The 17,837-nt window shown below is 46.3% G+C and overlaps 1 protein-coding gene across 4 annotated transcripts in view; it reads left to right on the top strand.

Annotated features, from left to right (window-relative positions):
- Positions 1-17,837, top strand: part of ZDHHC14 (zDHHC palmitoyltransferase 14) — a 291,516-nt gene that overhangs the window by 205,801 nt on the left and 67,878 nt on the right. For all 4 annotated transcript variants that reach the window (XM_040448780.1, XM_040448776.1, XM_040448777.1 and 1 more), the window contains exon 3: positions 10,057-10,215. In XM_040448780.1, coding sequence (XP_040304714.1) covers positions 10,057-10,215 — 159 coding nt within the window. The remainder of the gene's footprint in view (positions 1-10,056; positions 10,216-17,837) is intronic.

Here is a 17,837-nt window from a genome sequence, read left to right as displayed (position 1 = left end):
CTCTCTCTCAAAAATAAATAAACATTAAAAATTTTTTTAAAAGTTACACTGTTATAAATACAAGAAAAATGGGCGGTTTGAAAACTTGGCCCGGCCATTTCATCAGACCGACTTTCCATTTTCCATTACTAAAGAGATAACATCAGCCCTTTGAGTAACATTAGCATCTTTATAGACGGCACACCTCTCTCTCTCCGGCATCCCAGGCCAGCTGCTGAGATTCTCCAGCCAGTGATACAAAAACTCATGCTGAGGGTTTAGCTCTTATCTGTGTCGTGTTTGCTATGGATCCCAGGCCTCACCATCAGATATAGACAGGGAGCTTTTCTAGAAGTACTGATTCTTAGACCCTACCCTGTGGGCCTAAGAATCTTCAGAAGTAAGGAATCTCTGCATTTTAAAAGCTTCCCAAGCTTTTAAAGTCCTAACCTGCGAGCAGGGACTCCGCTGGGCTTTTGTCCTGCTTGCTAACAAGGGTTTGCATCTCGGCAATGCTTCTCCAACTGTCACGTGCATCTGAACCACCTGGGATTATTCCTTTCCAATGAGCTTCCCAGCGATGCTGGTACTGCTGGTCCACAGAACACACTTTGAGTAGCAAGGCCCCAGGCTAAGATTTCTCATCCTTGGCACTTACTGATATCTTGGGCTGGGTAAGTCTTTGCTGTGGGGGCTGTCCTGTGCATTATGGGATGTTTAGCAGCATCTGTGGGCTTAACTTATTCCCTCCTGCCACCTCCAGACATTTTGGACTCAGCCAGATTTTTCCTGGGGCCCCAAATCACCCCCGTTTGAGAATCACTGCCCTAGCTGACCTCGATCATCAGCCCCATTTAAGATCTGTTATTAAATGTGATTTGTTTGTACTCTTAAAGATCCATACTCTGGGCTTATCTGCCCTTCCTAGAGGGTAGGCCACGAAAGGACAGAGGGCTTAGCTTATTCACCACTGTATCCAGGGCCCCCAGAAGACTGCTCAGCACGTGGTAGGTGCCTAATAGATATCTGAAAAGAAGAATGAATGAATGAATGAATGAATGAATGAATGAAGCTAGCACTGAGTAGCACAGGAACCTCTTTCTCTGAGGTTTCCTTTTTCTCCTCTCTGTTAAGCAGACAAAGGTTGCCTTGCCCAATTCTCTACAAATATTTCATTGTGTTTTTCTCAGTTCTTGGTTAAAAGCCTTAAGTGGTAGGGTTCTCATGTGGCTTAGGAGTACCTGTTCAGGTTCTCATCTGACAAATGCTTTCTCCTTCACCAAGTTTTCTCCTAAAGGAGGTCCATCCTATGAGCCCTTTGATGACCAAATCCAGAGTAAGCCTGAAGCCTTTGTGGTCTCTACATAAAATTACCTCCTGTGACCAAACCCAGCTGCACATGCAGGAGAGGCAAGGTCAAGCCTGAGCCACTTTGTGAAGCACGGGTTTATTGTCTGCAATGCACCATTTCCCCCTTTCTTAGCCTGGCACTACCCCTGCCCTTTAATTGTTCCCACCACTTAAGATGCCAGTGAGGGGCTTAGGGAAGACCTGTGAGTGGGAACCATGCACATGCATCACCCCGTCAGAGCCTGCCCCTTTCCGTTCCTCCTCCCGAGCATTTCCCAGGCAGCCACGGTCCCCACACCAGACCTCTCCGCCCTGCTTTGTTCATGAAGGCAGGACCGCAGTGGGTGGGGGGTGGTGAGACTCAGTGGGAAAAAGTACCCCGTCTGCAACCCCCACGCCTCCAGCAAGGGCAGGCAGCCTAATCCCTTTATGTGGGATATGCCCCAGGTCCTCTTCCAGATCCCCATCCCCAGGAGTCTGTAGTAGTTCCCCCACCACTGCCCTCTCCATCCCTGCAGGAAGGTGCCCTCTCCAGGACTCTGCATCCTTCCATGATTCTACCCATTTGAGGGCAAGCCAGTGGACACACTGTGCCTAGCCCCGGGCCTTTCCATCTCTCTGCACGCAGTCCAGGCATTGGAGCATGGTGGCTTCATCCCTTCGCCCGCCGCCCATCCTGGCTGAGCTTTGTTTCCAGTGTTCTCTGTCCAGCCCCGAGAGAGTGCGGTTCCTTCCTGCTCCACCCCAGCATCCACTCCGAGCACCGTCACAGCCGTGTCCCCTTTGTCCAGAGGAAACCCCGATTGCCCCACCAGGCAATCCTCCTTCTACACCAGCATGTTCCGTGCTAGGGGACCACAGAACGCTCCTTGTCCCACAGGATGGGAGTATCCTTGGAAGGTATGAGGACCAAGTTCATTGAGGAAACCCTGGGTTTTCTTTGCACTTTTTTATTCCTAGCCTCTTTGCTGTGCCGATGCACCAGTCCCCCAGAGGGACTCCGGTGTTGGGGTTTTCCGGATGTGTTTAAAGCAGACTACGTGACTCAGTGACACTGTGCCCTCCTTCTGCCTCTCCAGTGATCCTTTTCTAAATGTGGGAGTGGCTTGGGGCTCAGCCCTTGGCCCCGTACCTCCTGATGACTTCAGAAGCCAGGGGACATTTATCTCCAGCCTAGGCCCTTCCTCTCAGGTCCTGCTCTGTATGTGCACAGGCCTGCAAGATATTTCCTCACACTCAGCACCAGCAGGCAATCTCCTCCCTCCCCTCCTTCCCTTGCTGCACCTTCACAAGTCCTGCCGTCTGCTTCAGGACGCTGCCCCAGTGCCCCCTTGCACCATCCAGAGCCCGAGACTCATCCTGGACACCCACCTGTCTCTCATTCACCACATCCGCTAATAACTGATGTTACCATTTTCACGTTTCTGGAATGTGTCTACTTCTCTCCATCGCTACAGCCACCACCCTATTTGGGGCTAACATCATCTCTGGCTCGTATTCCAAATCCCCGCTAACTGGCCGTCTTGCTTCCCTCTGTCCCCAGCCCATCTCTGGGACACCGAGGATGAACACCAACATCCCCAACATGACTCCAGGGCCCTGTGTGATCTAGCCCCTGCCGTCTTCCTCTCTGACCGTCTCCCATTCTCTGTGTTCTGGTCACACTAACCTGCCTGCAGTTCTTGAATATACCATCTGCTTCCTGTCCTGGGGCCAGGACACAAGTCCCTCCCTCTGTCTGAAATGCCTCGCTCCTCACTCCCAGCGTGCGTGCACGCTTACACACGCGTGCACAGGCGCTGCCTAAGGAAGCCCTGCTCCATCCTCTTTCAGACCCTGGTTCAAATGCTCTTTCTTCTGGGAAGGATCCTCACACCAAGCGGAGTTCCTGCTTCTCGGACTCGAAAGAACACGATGCACAATGATGCATTTAGTTGTGTGTTTACTTACTTAATATCTGTCTCCTCCACTAGGCTGTAAACGCCCTGAAGGCAGGAGCCAGGTCTGTGTTGTCCATCAGAGTGCCTGCAACACTCAGAGACGTTGGATTAGTGAGTGAAGGGACCGGGAAAGACTAGCTGGGCCCCGAATGCCTTATGTCTTCCGTTGCTAGTAGGTGTCCGTCCATCCCACGTGGGGCCCACGCCTGCCTATGGCTTCCCCACGTCTGCTTTTCTTCTTCTCCTGCTCCTGGCCCCTGTCCTTCCTCCGGTCATCTTTGATGTGTGCCCCTCTAAGCAGAGGGTCCTCCCCTCTCTGCCTGTCCGCGTGGCTCAGGATTGAAACCACATGCACGAGCCTCACCTCAGGCATCAGTTTTAGCCCTCGAAGACAAACATATAAGACAAACTGACAGAGCAAAGCGTTCAGCTGGTGGGAGAGGGCTGGGGAGTCTCACCCCTTTGTGAGCCTTCAAATGCACATTTGTATATAAGCATTTATGGAGGCAAAGGTACCGCCATCCAATATATTGGTGAGAAAAGATTCACATTTTACCCTCAAGTGGAAACCTAACCAATGTCTGTGGACAGATCAGAATTTGCTCTCCCTTTCACCCCTAACAGTTTAATAGTTGAGCTGTCTCAGATTTCATCATCTTAATATTTTCCTATGGGCTTGGAAGTTTACAGACTGTTAGCCAAGAGCCGTGTTGATTGGCTCTCAGCCATTTTCCGTCTCCCGAGAGGTAACCATTTCAAGGTTGGGTAGTCTGTGTCCCAAATGCTGCAAAGCACCAATGACATGAGCCTTCTGAAATTTCAGATGCATTTGAACTTACGGCTGTCCTCCAGCCACGCAATAGACAGGGTCGTGAAGATCTGAGTAGAAAGCAAATCTCACTTCCCCTACGACTTGTATCCTCGTGCAGTGTGTCCTCGTTCCAGTCAAACGTTTGTTAGCAGAGGTTCCTCCCTCTCGCGAAGACACTGTTAGTGGTGAATCATCATGAAACTTCAATGCACCAGGGAATCCCATTGTTCCAAATCCTTTTGGAAAAGGAAAAGTACCTTAATGTACATCTTTCGTAAGTTCGGATATTTCCCTTTGCATTTTAAGAAAGCAGAGTTCACTTGCTTTATGTGGTAAAGGTCAGCGGTTTTAAAGGTTCAACAGTTTTCTCCCTGAATTTGGAGCAGGAATCAATAAGACAGTAGACAAGTGGGTCGCTCAGGCTATGAGTGAATATTTATTATTCCTTCCAGAAAAGAGCAAGACTTGTTCGGAGAGTGGCTTTGAAAGAGGCATGCGTGAACAAACAACTTACTAAAGGCTCTGGTAAGCCCAGGACTTCTCTCTGAGTGAAAAACTTAGTCAACAGGCAGTTGTGTGTCCCTACATTCACACTGCACGGCCCCTCCCCCACTCCCCAGATCCCCTCGTTCTTTGCTGACTGTGAGGTTCATGCCAGATGGAGATTCTGTTACTCTTTCTGCCTCCACCCCAACAGCTACCAACAATTTGCAAGGAGGGGGAGTTTTAGAAAGAAAAAGACCATTTCAAGCTCTTAAGTTTGCTTTCAGAATGCTCGTATATAAAAATGTCCTTAAGAAATACTGACTCATATAAACTTGCAGTACTGTTAGAGATTCCCACACACACACACAAATTCTAGTGTTCTTTAACCGTTAGATATTGCAGACTTCAATTACCCTTTTTCGGCGTCTGTACTTAAACCACAAAGAGCAGTTCTCCGAAGCGGAGGGCACAATTGTTGCCAATGACCAAGACCAAAACCAAAAAAAACAGAGTAATTGAGGATTAGAACAGGAACACCACCTTCCGTGCCCTGTGACGTGGGCCACGGGTGTACGTCATCTCCAGGGACGAGGAACGGATTTAATGACCAGCCATTGGCGTCAGTCTGCACGTTGAGGAGAAACTTTCGTTGTGCTCAGGTGGGTGTTTGAAGCCCTGGGTTTCAAGGCCCAGTCATTCACATCTACCCTGGATGCAGGCATGCCCGAAGCTGCTGGCTGGGGTGGCTGTTGAATTTATTATGTGAAAGAAACAGCCACTTTGGGGTGCCCTGAGGTATTCAGCTGCCCGTGTTGCCCGGCCCTCTCTGGGGGCGCATACGCAGACTAGCTGTGCGAGATGGGTCACTGGGCCAGCAGTGGCCGTGGACACGTTTAAGAAGAGTAACAGCCTCAGGAAGATCTTGAGAGAGGCGTTCCCAGGGAGGGAAGCGTCACTGGCTCAGAGGACAAAGGGCAGTGGGCCTCTGGCTGACGCACGGGTGTGGAGGACGCCAGTCCTGTGCGTCCAGGCATCCTTCGTCCCCACCTGTCGGGACTACTGGCCTCCCCGTTCAGCATGCACCTCTTGAAGACCTACTGTGTGCCAGAACCTCTGCTGGACAGTGGGAACATGAAAGAGGGAACGCATGGTCCCTGAGCTGCAGCAGCCCCTGGGGGAAGACACCGAAGCAGATCCTTGCCGTGGCTGCACTAGCCAGGTCCCAGGTCTTCCCTCCAGCCTGTGCACATCACCAGCAGAGAACAAGCCTCCCCCTGCTCCCAGCACAGGACTGGTACCTGAAAGCACAACATGGTCTAGTGATTGAAAATGATATACATATAAACGAATCATATGGTAAAAGTCCAAAGGAGGAAACAGCTCAGCTTACAAAGCATTTCTGCAAGAGAAGCTTGAACTGGTCCTTGAAGACTGAAGGGTATCTACGCAGATAGCATGAAAGGGAAGCCCCAGGGGAGAAGGCTTTGTGCCTGGAAGTACAAAACAGCAGCCTGCTCGGGGGGCACAAGGAGGCCACTGTGCTCTGAGCACAGGCTCTGTGTAAGACCGGAGGTCAAGAGAAGGGCCAGGGGCATGAAAGACCATGGGTGGCCCATGGGAGGCCCGTGGGAGGGTTTTGTTAGACTTCCATCTAGAAAGCCTGCTCTGAGGGAATGGGATGGCCAGACTGGCCAGGAGACTCACTGCCCAGCAGACAGCCCAGCAGGACCCCTTGCTGACTTCTCCCCTTGTCTGTGTTTGTTCGTTTATGAGTCCTCTATGGCCCTGGCACAGTATTTTACTTAAATACAATTGACCCTCAAATAAGACAGGTTCGCACTGCACGGGGTCACTTATACATGTAGGTTTTCCAATAATACAGAACAGTCCTGTAAATGTATTCTTTCTTCTTTATGATTTTCTTAATAACATTTTCTTTTCTCTAGCTTACTTTATTATACACAGTATATTATATACAGTAAGAAAATATTATATACAGTATTATATATACTGTACATTATATAATGTATATAATTATGTATACAGTATATAATACTGTGTTATATACAGTATATAGAGAGTATAACGTACTATATTATATACAGTTAGAATACTGTATATAATGAATATAATATACAAAATATGTCTTAATCAACTTGATGTGATTGGTAAGACTGCTGGTCAATAATAGGCTAATAGTAGTTATGTTTTGGGGGGCGTCAAAAGTTATACTTGAATTTTCCACTGTGTAAGGGGTCAGCCCCCCAACCCCAACATCGTTCAAGGGTGAACCATAGGCTCTAAATACCAGTTGACTTTTTTTTTTTTCAGTTATGTGGATGTTCAGTCACTTCAGTCACTTCAATGGCACAGTTGGGTCCTGAATCCAGGTCTTCTGATTCTTCAGTTTCTTTGACATGAAAAGTTCTCCAGATGTTTAGTCAAAGAGTTTTCAGATTTGGCTTAATTCTTAAGCCTCAATTTTTCATGTCTGTTGAATTCTCACCTTCACTTCACATTGTATCAAATTTTTAACCTTTCAAAAATGTACTTTGGAACAACAGGATCAGGTGCTAGCGGGTCCTTTTCCAAGGCCCTGCTACTCAGACTAGGCTATTTTAGTAATTTGAGTGCGAGAAGATGGTCATCCCTGCATTTTAAGACACTTTCTGTGACAATTCAGTCTTTCAACTTTTCTGATTAAATTAACACAAATACTGCTGATTGGATTATTCTTTCCATTTTTTAAATTTTTTTTAAATGTTAAATATCTATTTTTAAACTTAAAAGAGAGAGAGAGGCAGAGAGAGAGGGAGACACAGAATCTGAAGCAGGCTCGAGGCTCTGAGCTGTCAGCACAGAGCCTGAGGTGGGGCTCGAACTCATGAACCGCAAGATCGTGACCTGAGCCAAAGTTGGACGTTTAAATGACTGAGCCACTCAGGAGCCCCTGAGTTATTATTTTTACACATGTATCTGGCTTTCTAGTTTTTCTACCCATGTTTTCAAGAGCTAAATGGATACAGTAGATTTCATGGCTGATATAAGGCTAGTGAAGCACCAAGTCATAATTAATTTAGGCACCCAGTTGGCACAATCTCTAGAGAGCTGACCTTATCTTTGATGTATTCAAAGCAAGTTATTTTTACCCCGATGGCTAGGGAAGTACATAGCCACCTCCTCTCTTTGTTTTCTCCTTATTACACAACCCATTGAGAGGTTTGATAGGGCAGCCACCGGGGTGCAAGGACAGTGGGGCACATGCCAAGAGAGGGTATCCTGCTTGGCAAGGCCACCCAGGGTCTCTGGGATGGCTCCGTGGCTGTGTAATTATTATTCTAAGTAGAAGAGCTGTCCTCAGCAAAGAGGTAAAGCGGAAAGCTGCTCCTTAGTCTTCCCATTTCCCTGCCCTCTACACCGCCTTGTCTGCCTCAGGTGTTCTTGAACTCTCTGTCCTTTCCTTCTAGAACCTGCTTGTAGAACTTTAATTTTCCATGAATAGAAAATGGCTGATAACCACTCACAATGCTCCCTCTCTACCACTTGGATTGGTATTTTTACAAATACCAAACTTAGGCCAAAGGGCAAGGGGCAGATTTTCAGGCCTCCGTTCTCCTGTTAAAGAAGATTGGGGTGAAGGGTGAAGGGCCCCTGAAATCATGACGCGTGAGTGGTGGATTCTGTCAGAGCACGGAGGCAGGAAGAAAGTGCACTTCTGCAGATATCACCATACCTCAGGAGTTTCTTCGACCCCGATGCCAGACTGTACCCCCACCAATGAAATCAGCCTCCCTGAGGGCAGGACTGAAATATCAGGAGTTTTGGAAGCTCTTCCTGTAACTCCTGCCCAGGCTGTTTGTGGGGGCCCCCGTGGGTGTTGGGACTCATACCATTTGGGAAATGTATCACATGTTGCAACTATTGCAAAATAGTGTGACCTTTCAGTGTGTGTGAAGTAAAATACAGCTACCTTTAAAGTTACCAGCTCTGTTTCGAGACCCCCATGAAGTTTCCCAAGATTTCCTCCAGCCCCTAGGGTCTTCTCTAGCTGTTTATCTGCTGCAGAGTCTCTTGGCGAAGCCCTTAGATAGTCTTGCTACTCTCCATCCCCCCATGGCCTCCTGTGCTGGGCTGCACAGGCAGCTGCCCCCAATTCTTCCTGACAGGGCTCACAGGGCTGAGGGGCCTAGAGGAGAATAAAACTGGATGTTTTATCTTCCTGTAGAGCAGGGGTTCTCAACCCTGCAGCACTTTACAATCACCCCAGGGGCTCGATTCTGATTTAATGGGTCTGTGGCAGGGTCCATCCATTAGGGGAATTTAGAAAGCTCCTTGGGTGGTTCTAATGTGAACTCAGAGACAAGAACCAGATTTGTAAGATAAAATGAAACTTTTAAAAAAAATACAGGGGCGCCTGAATGGCTCAGTCGTTAAGCGTCCGACTTCGGCTCAGGTCATGCTCTCACCCCGTTCGAGCTCTGGGCTGACAGACAGCTCAGTGAGTTCGAGCCCCGTGTCGGGCTCTGGGCTGACAGCTCAGAGCCTGGAGCCCGCTTCAGATTCTGTGGCTCCCTCTGTCTGCCCCTCCGCTGCTTGCACTCTGTCTCTTGCATTGTCTGAAAAATAAATAAACATTAAAAAAAGTGTTTTAGTTAAAAATATATATATTTGTATTTTTTTTTCAACATTTAAAAAACTGGTTCTAGAAGATAATGAAAGATGCTGGTCAGACAATAAACAATATAGAGATTATTTTTTAAATATATTTTTAAATATATCTATTTTGAATATATATGTATATATATATATTTTGAATATATATATGTATGTATATATATATATATATATATACACACACACTCACACACACATATATATACATATGTATTATATATTCCCCTCATCCAATACCTGGTATTTTTGAGGAAGCCAATGTGCAAGGTGGGAGATTCTTAAACTGGATTTGGAATGTACCATCAGAGAAGGATCTTGATGTCAGTATCCCCCACTGTGTTAATTAGGGCAGCACTAGCTGCTGTAACAAAACCCAGACCTTTAGAAATTTAACACTGGGAATTTGGTGTCCATGTAGCAGTATGGAGGGTGAAGAGATCAGAGAGGCAGCCGTCCTCTGCACATTCAGGATCCCCAATTTTTGGTTCCCCAGCGGCCCTGCGGGGAGAGGAAAGAGTGGGCGGGTCTCCGCGGGGAGGGACCCATTGGCTGGGCCTGGCCATGTGTGCTCGAGCCTCATTGGCCAGAACTCAGTCACGTGGCCGCTGTCTGTGTGAACTATTTTGGGCAGCCTCAGCCCTGGCAAGGAGCTGGAAGGCAGGTCCTCTTGGGTGTCTGGCGTCGGGTGCCTCCCAGAAAGGCCAGGTGTGGCTGCTCCCTTGGAAATGCAGACTCCAGGCCTCCTAGGGGTGGGAGCCTGCAGCCGATAAGTGATTATATTAAGGGCTTGCACTCTTTTTCTTCTTTTGTCCACAGATATCGCAAACGGCACCAGTTCAGGGGGGTACCGCCCACCTCCCAGAACCAAAGAAGTCATCATCAATGGCCAGACTGTGAAACTTAAATATTGTTTCACCTGCAAGATTTTCCGGCCCCCTCGTGCCTCTCATTGTAGCCTTTGCGATAACTGCGTAGGTGAGTAGAAGCAGAGATTGCCTCTGTTCCACCTCTCGGGCAAGTGGTAAAATGTCTGTAGCTGACGGGGGAGGCTGATTTCCCTGGTGTAGACTGTGCTAAAGAGAGTCAGCAGGGGTGTCTCTTTAATCCTCCGAAACTGAACAACTCAATAATGGTTAATATTTCAAGTGCCTCCCGCCACGGAGCCCATTCACCAAGCCCGGTGTTCCCAAGTCTCTGTTTTTTCTTCTTACATCCTCCAGCACCTCCGCTGTCGGTGCAGCTCCCTGGGCCGTCTCCTGCAGGTGCACACACCCCAGAGTGGGGGTTCTTTGTTCCCTGGAGCTGCCGGATCAGCAGGCACTAGAAATGATTTTACCCCCAAGTCCCTCCATTGCCCAAAGGGCTGGCTGCGCATGGAGCCCGATGTGCTTAGTGATGTCCTTCTGAGTCCTCAGAGGGGCAATGAGCTGGGGAACTGGAGGCATTTGAAGCCTCAGGAGAGAAAAAGAGGCAGAGGCCAGAAGACTTCCAGGCCTAAGTTAGGATCGTCGCTCTTCCCGGAGACCACCAAGGCCTTCCCTGTCTGTCCACTGGCTTTCTCCAGGACGGACTGGAGAAACAGGCGGAGGGAATGTGTAGCACAGAGGTCATCAGTGGTGAGATGTGGCTCTACTGCTCCACCAGCTCCGCCCCAGTACAAGAGTTTACAACGGCCGTGGGTCCCAGCCCCTTGGGATTAGTCGGCAATCACTTCCTGTCACTTCCGATGGAGAGCTGCTTGCCACACCCACACACCGTTTCTGTCCTGGGCCGGAGCTTCTTAGAGACGAAGTTGGCAAGGAGGTGGTAGAAGTCCCAAGTCACAGGAAAGGTGATCACACAAAGGCTCTGCCCACGGGGAAAGACCCTCATTTCTCCAGCCCCATAGCCTGCCTCTAATAGAAAACGACCAAGGGTAATTCTGGGCTTTAGGCACAGGAATCCTCTGTTAGCTCAGAACAAACCTGTTTCCCCTCAACATCATCAAAGGCCAACACTCTTTCTGAGTCTATTGGATTCCTCTTCTTGAGGAAAATGCAAGCTAATAATGTACTTCTGCTGTGCAAAGCTGTTTTCCTTTTGTCTGAAATTCACTTTATCCTAACTTTAAAAATCTGCACTCTGGTGGAAAGTCCATGTTTTCCCCATCAGGCCTTGTCTTGGTTTTATTAACTTAGATGAATTACTTTTAGCCTTTGCTCTCCCAGCAGAACAGAATGGAATTTCGTTCAGTCTTTTCCCATTTTGCAAGTAGCTCAAGTTAAGAGCTGTTAATCTGGCACTGGATGGCCTGGGCACAAATGTTAGTTTCGTGTCTACTTAAACTCTCTATCCCCGATTTTCTCATCTGTACAATGGGTTGATAAGAGTAACTATGGGGCGCCTGGGTGGCGCAGTCGGTTAAGCGTCTGACTTCAGCCAGGTCACGATCTTGCGGTCCGTGAGTTCGAGCCCCGTGTCAGGCTCAGAGCCTGGAGCCTGTTTCCGATTCTGTGTCTCCCTCTCTCTCTGCCCCTCCCCCGTTCATGCTCTGTCTCTCTCTGTCCCAAAAATAAATAAACGTTGAAAAAAAAAATTAAAAAAAAAAAAAAAGAGTAACTACTAAATGAGATGGTTGAGGGATTAAATGAATCAATATAAGGAAAACACTTAGAATAGTAGCTAGCATATAGGTTCCATAATTATCGCTGCTATTCTGTTATTACTTCTGCCCCCTTGCTATTTTTGATTGGCTTTCTCTGGATAATTTCTTGATCTACTGTGGCCCTCTGTGGGGGCGATGACCAAAACTACACCTGGTCATCTATGTAGGGGCACACCAGTGTTCCTACAAAGACACATGACAACCGTTTCTAGGTTTCTGATCTGCTTCCTGGTGACGTCAGCCATCCCGTGCGCATCCTGAGGACACTTTTAAGCCAGAGCATTGCGATGGCTTGAATATCTGCAGGGAATAATCTCTAAGGATTCTCAGGACCCTTTCTTGGGTCATAATTTTGATATTGCATGATGGAATGTGATATGATGGAATAGTATATAGCATACACTTTTCATATAAGCTCTTCTGTCAATTTTGCTTGCCTTCTCCTGGAGGTCCAGCGACTTATTCCACTAGGCATTTCTAGGTAGGGGGTTGTTATCTGCAAAGCCATAGAGTTTACTGGGCACCTCCTTCTCATTATCATTTATAAAAATGTTTACCCATTTCTAGACATCTGGCTGTTCATTTATTCATTTGTACCATTTGGTCCCAATCTTCTGTTTCCTCTCTCTAGGCTAGACTCCTAATCGTGGTAAGACTTCCTCCCAGCTCCTAGTGCTTTAAAATTCTCTTTGGATTATTGTAAAACACTTTCTAAAAGTTCATAGAATTGTCTTAGTCATTCCCTCCAACACCCATAGGTGTTCATACATGTCCCTTAAAGAACCTGATGAATTAGATGTAAAATCCCCTTACCAAAAGTATATATCAACCTCAGTTAATGGTGTACTTCTCGCAGAGTATAACTTTAAGGTAGTACAATGTCTTATAGAAACCAACAGCTGAGAAAATAAGAGCTATCAGTCTTTAATACCTAGGAGCCCTTCTGCAGCCTTTTTTTTAATCTTATTTATTTATTTATATATTTGGAGAGAGAGAGAGAGGCCGCAAGCAAGGGCGGGGCAGAGAGAAAGGGGGAGAGAGAATCCAAAGTGAGCTCTGCACTGACAAGGAGCTGAAACTCATGAACTGTGACATCATGACCTGAGCCGAAATCAGGGGTCAGACACTTAACCGACTGAGCCACCCAGGCGCCCCATGAAACCTTTCTGATAAATCCAAGTAACAGTAGCAATCCAGCACTCCACAATAAGCGTGGTGGGGTCCTATAATCGGGAGGCACAGAACAGCAAACGGAAAAGAGAGGAAAGGGGAAGGTTTGGGAGTGGGCTCAAGAGGGGGGAAACTGGCCAACATCTGCCTCTCAGCATCATTTGATGGCCCTGGGGCTGGAGTTTGGCACACCCTGATCAGGGTCCCACTGTGCAAATGACAGGTGAGATAAGTAGCATATTTGACTTAAAATAAAGCTACTCGCAGCCCTCCTGGAACAACCACACAGTGATTCACACCTACGTAGCTTCGGTTTTCCGGTTCATTGTGCTACATTTGGGCCTTTGGTGTGATCCATTAGCAGACAGTAAATTGGACTTCCTTCTGCATTTGGGAAAATAGAGTGGAAAGCAAACGTCTCCAACTGAGAAGTGTAATTGCAGAGTTTGCCACGATTTTATTTTTAGATAGAAAGTTTTTGTTGAAAGAATTCTACTTTTTGCAGCCGGGGAGAAAAATACAATGATACGCTGAAAGCCAGAGTTAGCACATGTGGCTTCCCTTCCCTTGTAATGAGCAGGTTTGGGTTGGTTCTTCCTAGGTACACAAATAAATGCCACTTTACGCTGGGAGAAGAGAGAGGAAAAAATGGAGTTTCCCAGGCAGTTCAGAAGAATAGTTTTCTTTGTTAAATGTGTTTGAAATGAGAGCAAACTTATAAAGGCTCTGTATTTTTAGTTGAGGACTGAGGGAAAGCTTTCGTGGAAAGCAAACTCTGGCGCAAATATAGAATGGGTCAGCGGGGCCTAGTAGTTGGCAACTTGACTCTAACGCGCACGCACAGACTCGGGCCCAGATCCGGGTCCTGTCAGTGGATGATACTGGTACATGAGTAGGTTATCTGACTAACCCCCAACTGTTACCACGTCTATAAAATGGATGACCCTAGTACTTTTCCTCATAGGTTTCTTTTAAGGATTAAGTGAAGCTGTGCCCAGCAAGGACCCAGTATAGACCTGGTGCACACTGTGGGGGGCTCAGTGCTTGCCGTCAGTGTTATTGTGGGTAACCAGGAAAATGTTGCCATAGTGCTCCCAAAATAACTGCATAGAACAAGGTTCATGGAGGGATAGGAATCACCTTGTTTCCGTGTAATCCGGTTTGATTTATTTGACCTGCAGTCCTAGAAGTGAATATATTCTTTCTCTCTCTCATTTTGTCTCTGTTTCTGTCTCTTTCTCTCTCAAAACCTTTCCCTGTCTCTCACTAGTTCTCTTTCTCTGTTGCCATTACATTGCTTCTGCATGTACAGAACTGAGTATTTTGGTGTGTTTGTTCAGCCAAGCGATCTTCGAAGTTATAAAATATTTAAAAAAAATTCTTTTCAATGTTTATTTTTGAGAGACAGAGTATGAGTAGGGAAGGGACAGAGAGAGAGGGAGACACAGAATTCAAAGCAGGCTCCAGGCTCTGAGCTGTCAGCACAGAGCCCGACGTGGGGCTCGAACCCACGAACTGTGAGATCATGACCTGGGCCGAAGTCGGACGCCCAACCAACTGAGCCCCCAGACGCCCCTAAAATATTTTTAAATGACCAACATCTGGGGCCATGGGGCCACTCCTGCTGTCTCTGATCCTCAGGCTCCCTCAGGTCTTTATTAAAGTGAGAGTAACTGCAGGTGCTGGAAAGCCAACTGTACGCTCAGGAAGTCCTCTCAAACTCACTGTGTACATCCCAGAGCCCCAAGTCAGTCCCACATTTCAGAAAGTCTGTCCTTTGATGGGCTCTGGTCTAGTGTCAGAATTACCAGCAGCTTTCACTGGAATTGGGTATTTTTAATACAACCTAAACCTGTAATTAAAAGAGACTTATTTGAAATTAGTTTAATCACACACTGTGGACTGGGTCGAGTTTGCTAAACGATTAGATGGCACATGCAAGCCTCTGTAAGCCTGCTCTACATGAGTGTGTCTAGCTTTGACCAGGCAGAAGGCAGCTTAACCTGACGGGCAGAGGTGGCCTCTGGAGGCAGCAGTTCCCTGGGTCCCAAACCTCCTGCCTTGTCTGGGCAGGGAGGACCCTCTCTGCATTTGCAGTGACACATCTGGACGTGCTGTGAGGACAGAGAAGATGGTGCGTGAAGCCCTCAGGATGTGTCGGCCCCTGGGGAGCTCTCAGGAGGGCCAGCCTCTCTCCTCATGTGGGGGGTGCCCTGGTCCCATTTTGCTGTGTGTCGGTGCTGGCGTAGGTGGCACAAAGAACCTGCAGAGGGCCCCCCCCACAGGGACTTCAGGGACTCCTGCTTTTGGTAGGGCTTTCCCACCATCTTTAAAAATCTTTATAAACTCCCTTTCTCATTTCCCTGTCTCTTTTTTTGCTGTGCTCTTTCTCTCCTGGGGGTACTACACACTCCCCGCCTCAACCCGCGGCGTCTCCCTCCCATCGATCCTTCTGCTTCCTCTGCAGTGTGGTTTTCTGAGCTCAACTGCTGATATTTTGTCTTTTGTGTACACACTGTGTGCATCAGAGCTCAGTCACTGCTTCACAGCTGGCCTCAATTTTAAAAGGTTTAGAATATCTGAGATTTGGAATGTAGCTACCTTCTGGTGTGGAGTAGCATTCTGGAATTTCTCTTTGACTATTAGGGTATGGTGAGCGGGCTATTAATTTCCCACAGGAAAGGGTATCATTTGAGGGGAATGGAGAGAGAAGGCATTTGTATCTTCCCAAAAACCAAACAAAACAAACCAAACTACTGCTTTACAGTAGTCCCCACTCCCCTACAAGTTTCCAATATCTTTGATTTTCAGTCACATTGAATAAGCACCTATGTGTCAGACACTGCTAGTAGCTAGATGCATCAAAATAAAAGTCTTCAAAGATCATTGTTAAGAACAGACCAAGGAGAATTTATTATATTTATTATATTGTAGTATGTATTATATTCATTATATTTTATATATAATAATAAAAGTCATTATATTTATTATATTGCATAAGCCCAAGAGGGTAATTTTACACTGGTAAAGAGCACAACAAACAATTCAGTCATCAACATATATGCACCAAATAACATTGTGTCAAAATATATAAAGTAAAAGTTGTTAGAGAAGGTGAGGATAATTTGCTACAAACATAATGCTAGTGAGAAACATTTGCATACTTCTAGTTTTAATGGTTCAGGTCAGTAAAATATAAGTAAGAAAATAAAGTATGTAATTAATATGTACTGAACTTTGTTTCTACGATGTATACTTAGCTTTTTCTGTGTGTGGAATATTTACAAAAATTAATCATACTAGACGACAAAAAATTCCTAGCTTTTTAAAAACAGATGTTTGCACAGATCATATTATCTGATGACACAGCAGTAACACTCAAAATCAATCGCAAAGATATAAATACACAAACCTAACCAATTGTGATTTTTTTTTTTTTAAAGAGCCTTTTAAACTTCGAATGCAAACCTGAATTCTATGCTACTTAGAATTCTAGGGGGCGCCTGGGTGGCTCACTTGGTTAGGCAACTGACTTCAGCTCAGGTCATGATCTCACAGGGAGTTGGAGCCCCAAGTCCGGGTCTGTGCTGACAGCTCAGAGCCTGGAGCCTACTTCAGATTCTGTGTCTCCCCCCTCTCTACCCCTCCCCTGCTCATGCTCTGTCTCTCTGTCTCTCAATAATAAATCAACGTTAAAAAAATTTTAATTAGAATTCTAAATTTTAAACACACAAAATAGTTACCCTAAGCAGAAAAGGAATTATTTGGAAAGCTATCAGGTAGCTCATAGGAATGAAGGAGAAGCCTGAGAGGCAGGCTCAGAAACCAGGAAGAGTCAGGGAAGGCTGAGTGCAACAGGACATCACAGGACGTGCAAGCACTGCGAGCAGAATGTTTGTTGCGCTGCCCTCGAGTTCTAGCTCTGCTGCTGCTATCAGCTTAAAACTGGGACTCTCTCTATGTGCAAGGGCTCTGGGTTCAAAGATCTGGATGGGAGCACCTGGGCCTTTTTCTCTTCCACACCCAAGGAGCTAGCAAGGCAAGAGAGGCTAACTACCCACTTTCAGCTTCAATAAGGGAGGGGGGGCCCTGCCCCCCATCTATTTTGGGATCCTCCTCAAAACAGGAAGTTTACTTAGATGGTGGATGGCCAGTGAAACAAAATGTTTTTAAAAGTCTAGTACAAAAAACAAAACTGAAATTAGAAGCAAATAAATGAACATAGTATCCATCTCAAGAAGATAGGGGAAAAAATAGCAAAATAAACTTAAGAAAAACAGGAAGAAAAAAATGAATGACCTACAAAACAGAAAAATCGATGTGGTACCACTTCTAATTCTTTGGAAAATAAACAACATAAAGATAAACTTCTGGGAAGATAACAAAGTGGAAATAAGAGATTCAAATGAGACAAATATAGGTGAGTTTTTAGTTATTGGAAAATAATTGCACTAGTTTGCATATTAAATAACTTGATGCTGATTGATTTGAAAATCTCAGTGGAACATGATTTTATGGGAAATTAGTCAACGAATGAGTGGAAAACTTAGACTGCTAATAATGAAAAACAGAACTTTATTAAAGAATCATCCAAAAGAAAAATAAGATAAAAACACAGAGGGAAGCATGCAAACCATAAGAGATTCTTAAATACAGAGAACAAACTGAGGGTTGCTAGAGGGGAGGTAGGTGGGAGGTTGGGTTAAATGGGTGATGGGTATTAAGGAGGGCACTTGGGATGAGCACTGGATGTTACATGTAAGTGATGAATCACTAAATTCAA

The sequence above is a fragment of the Herpailurus yagouaroundi genome, unplaced genomic scaffold, assembly GCF_014898765.1.
Source record: "Herpailurus yagouaroundi ecotype Mexico unplaced genomic scaffold, PumYag 198, whole genome shotgun sequence".
In the NCBI taxonomy this organism is placed as follows: domain Eukaryota; kingdom Metazoa; phylum Chordata; class Mammalia; order Carnivora; family Felidae; genus Herpailurus; species Herpailurus yagouaroundi.
Note: the sequence above shows the minus strand (reverse complement) of the source record. Positions and strands in the feature narration are given on the sequence as shown.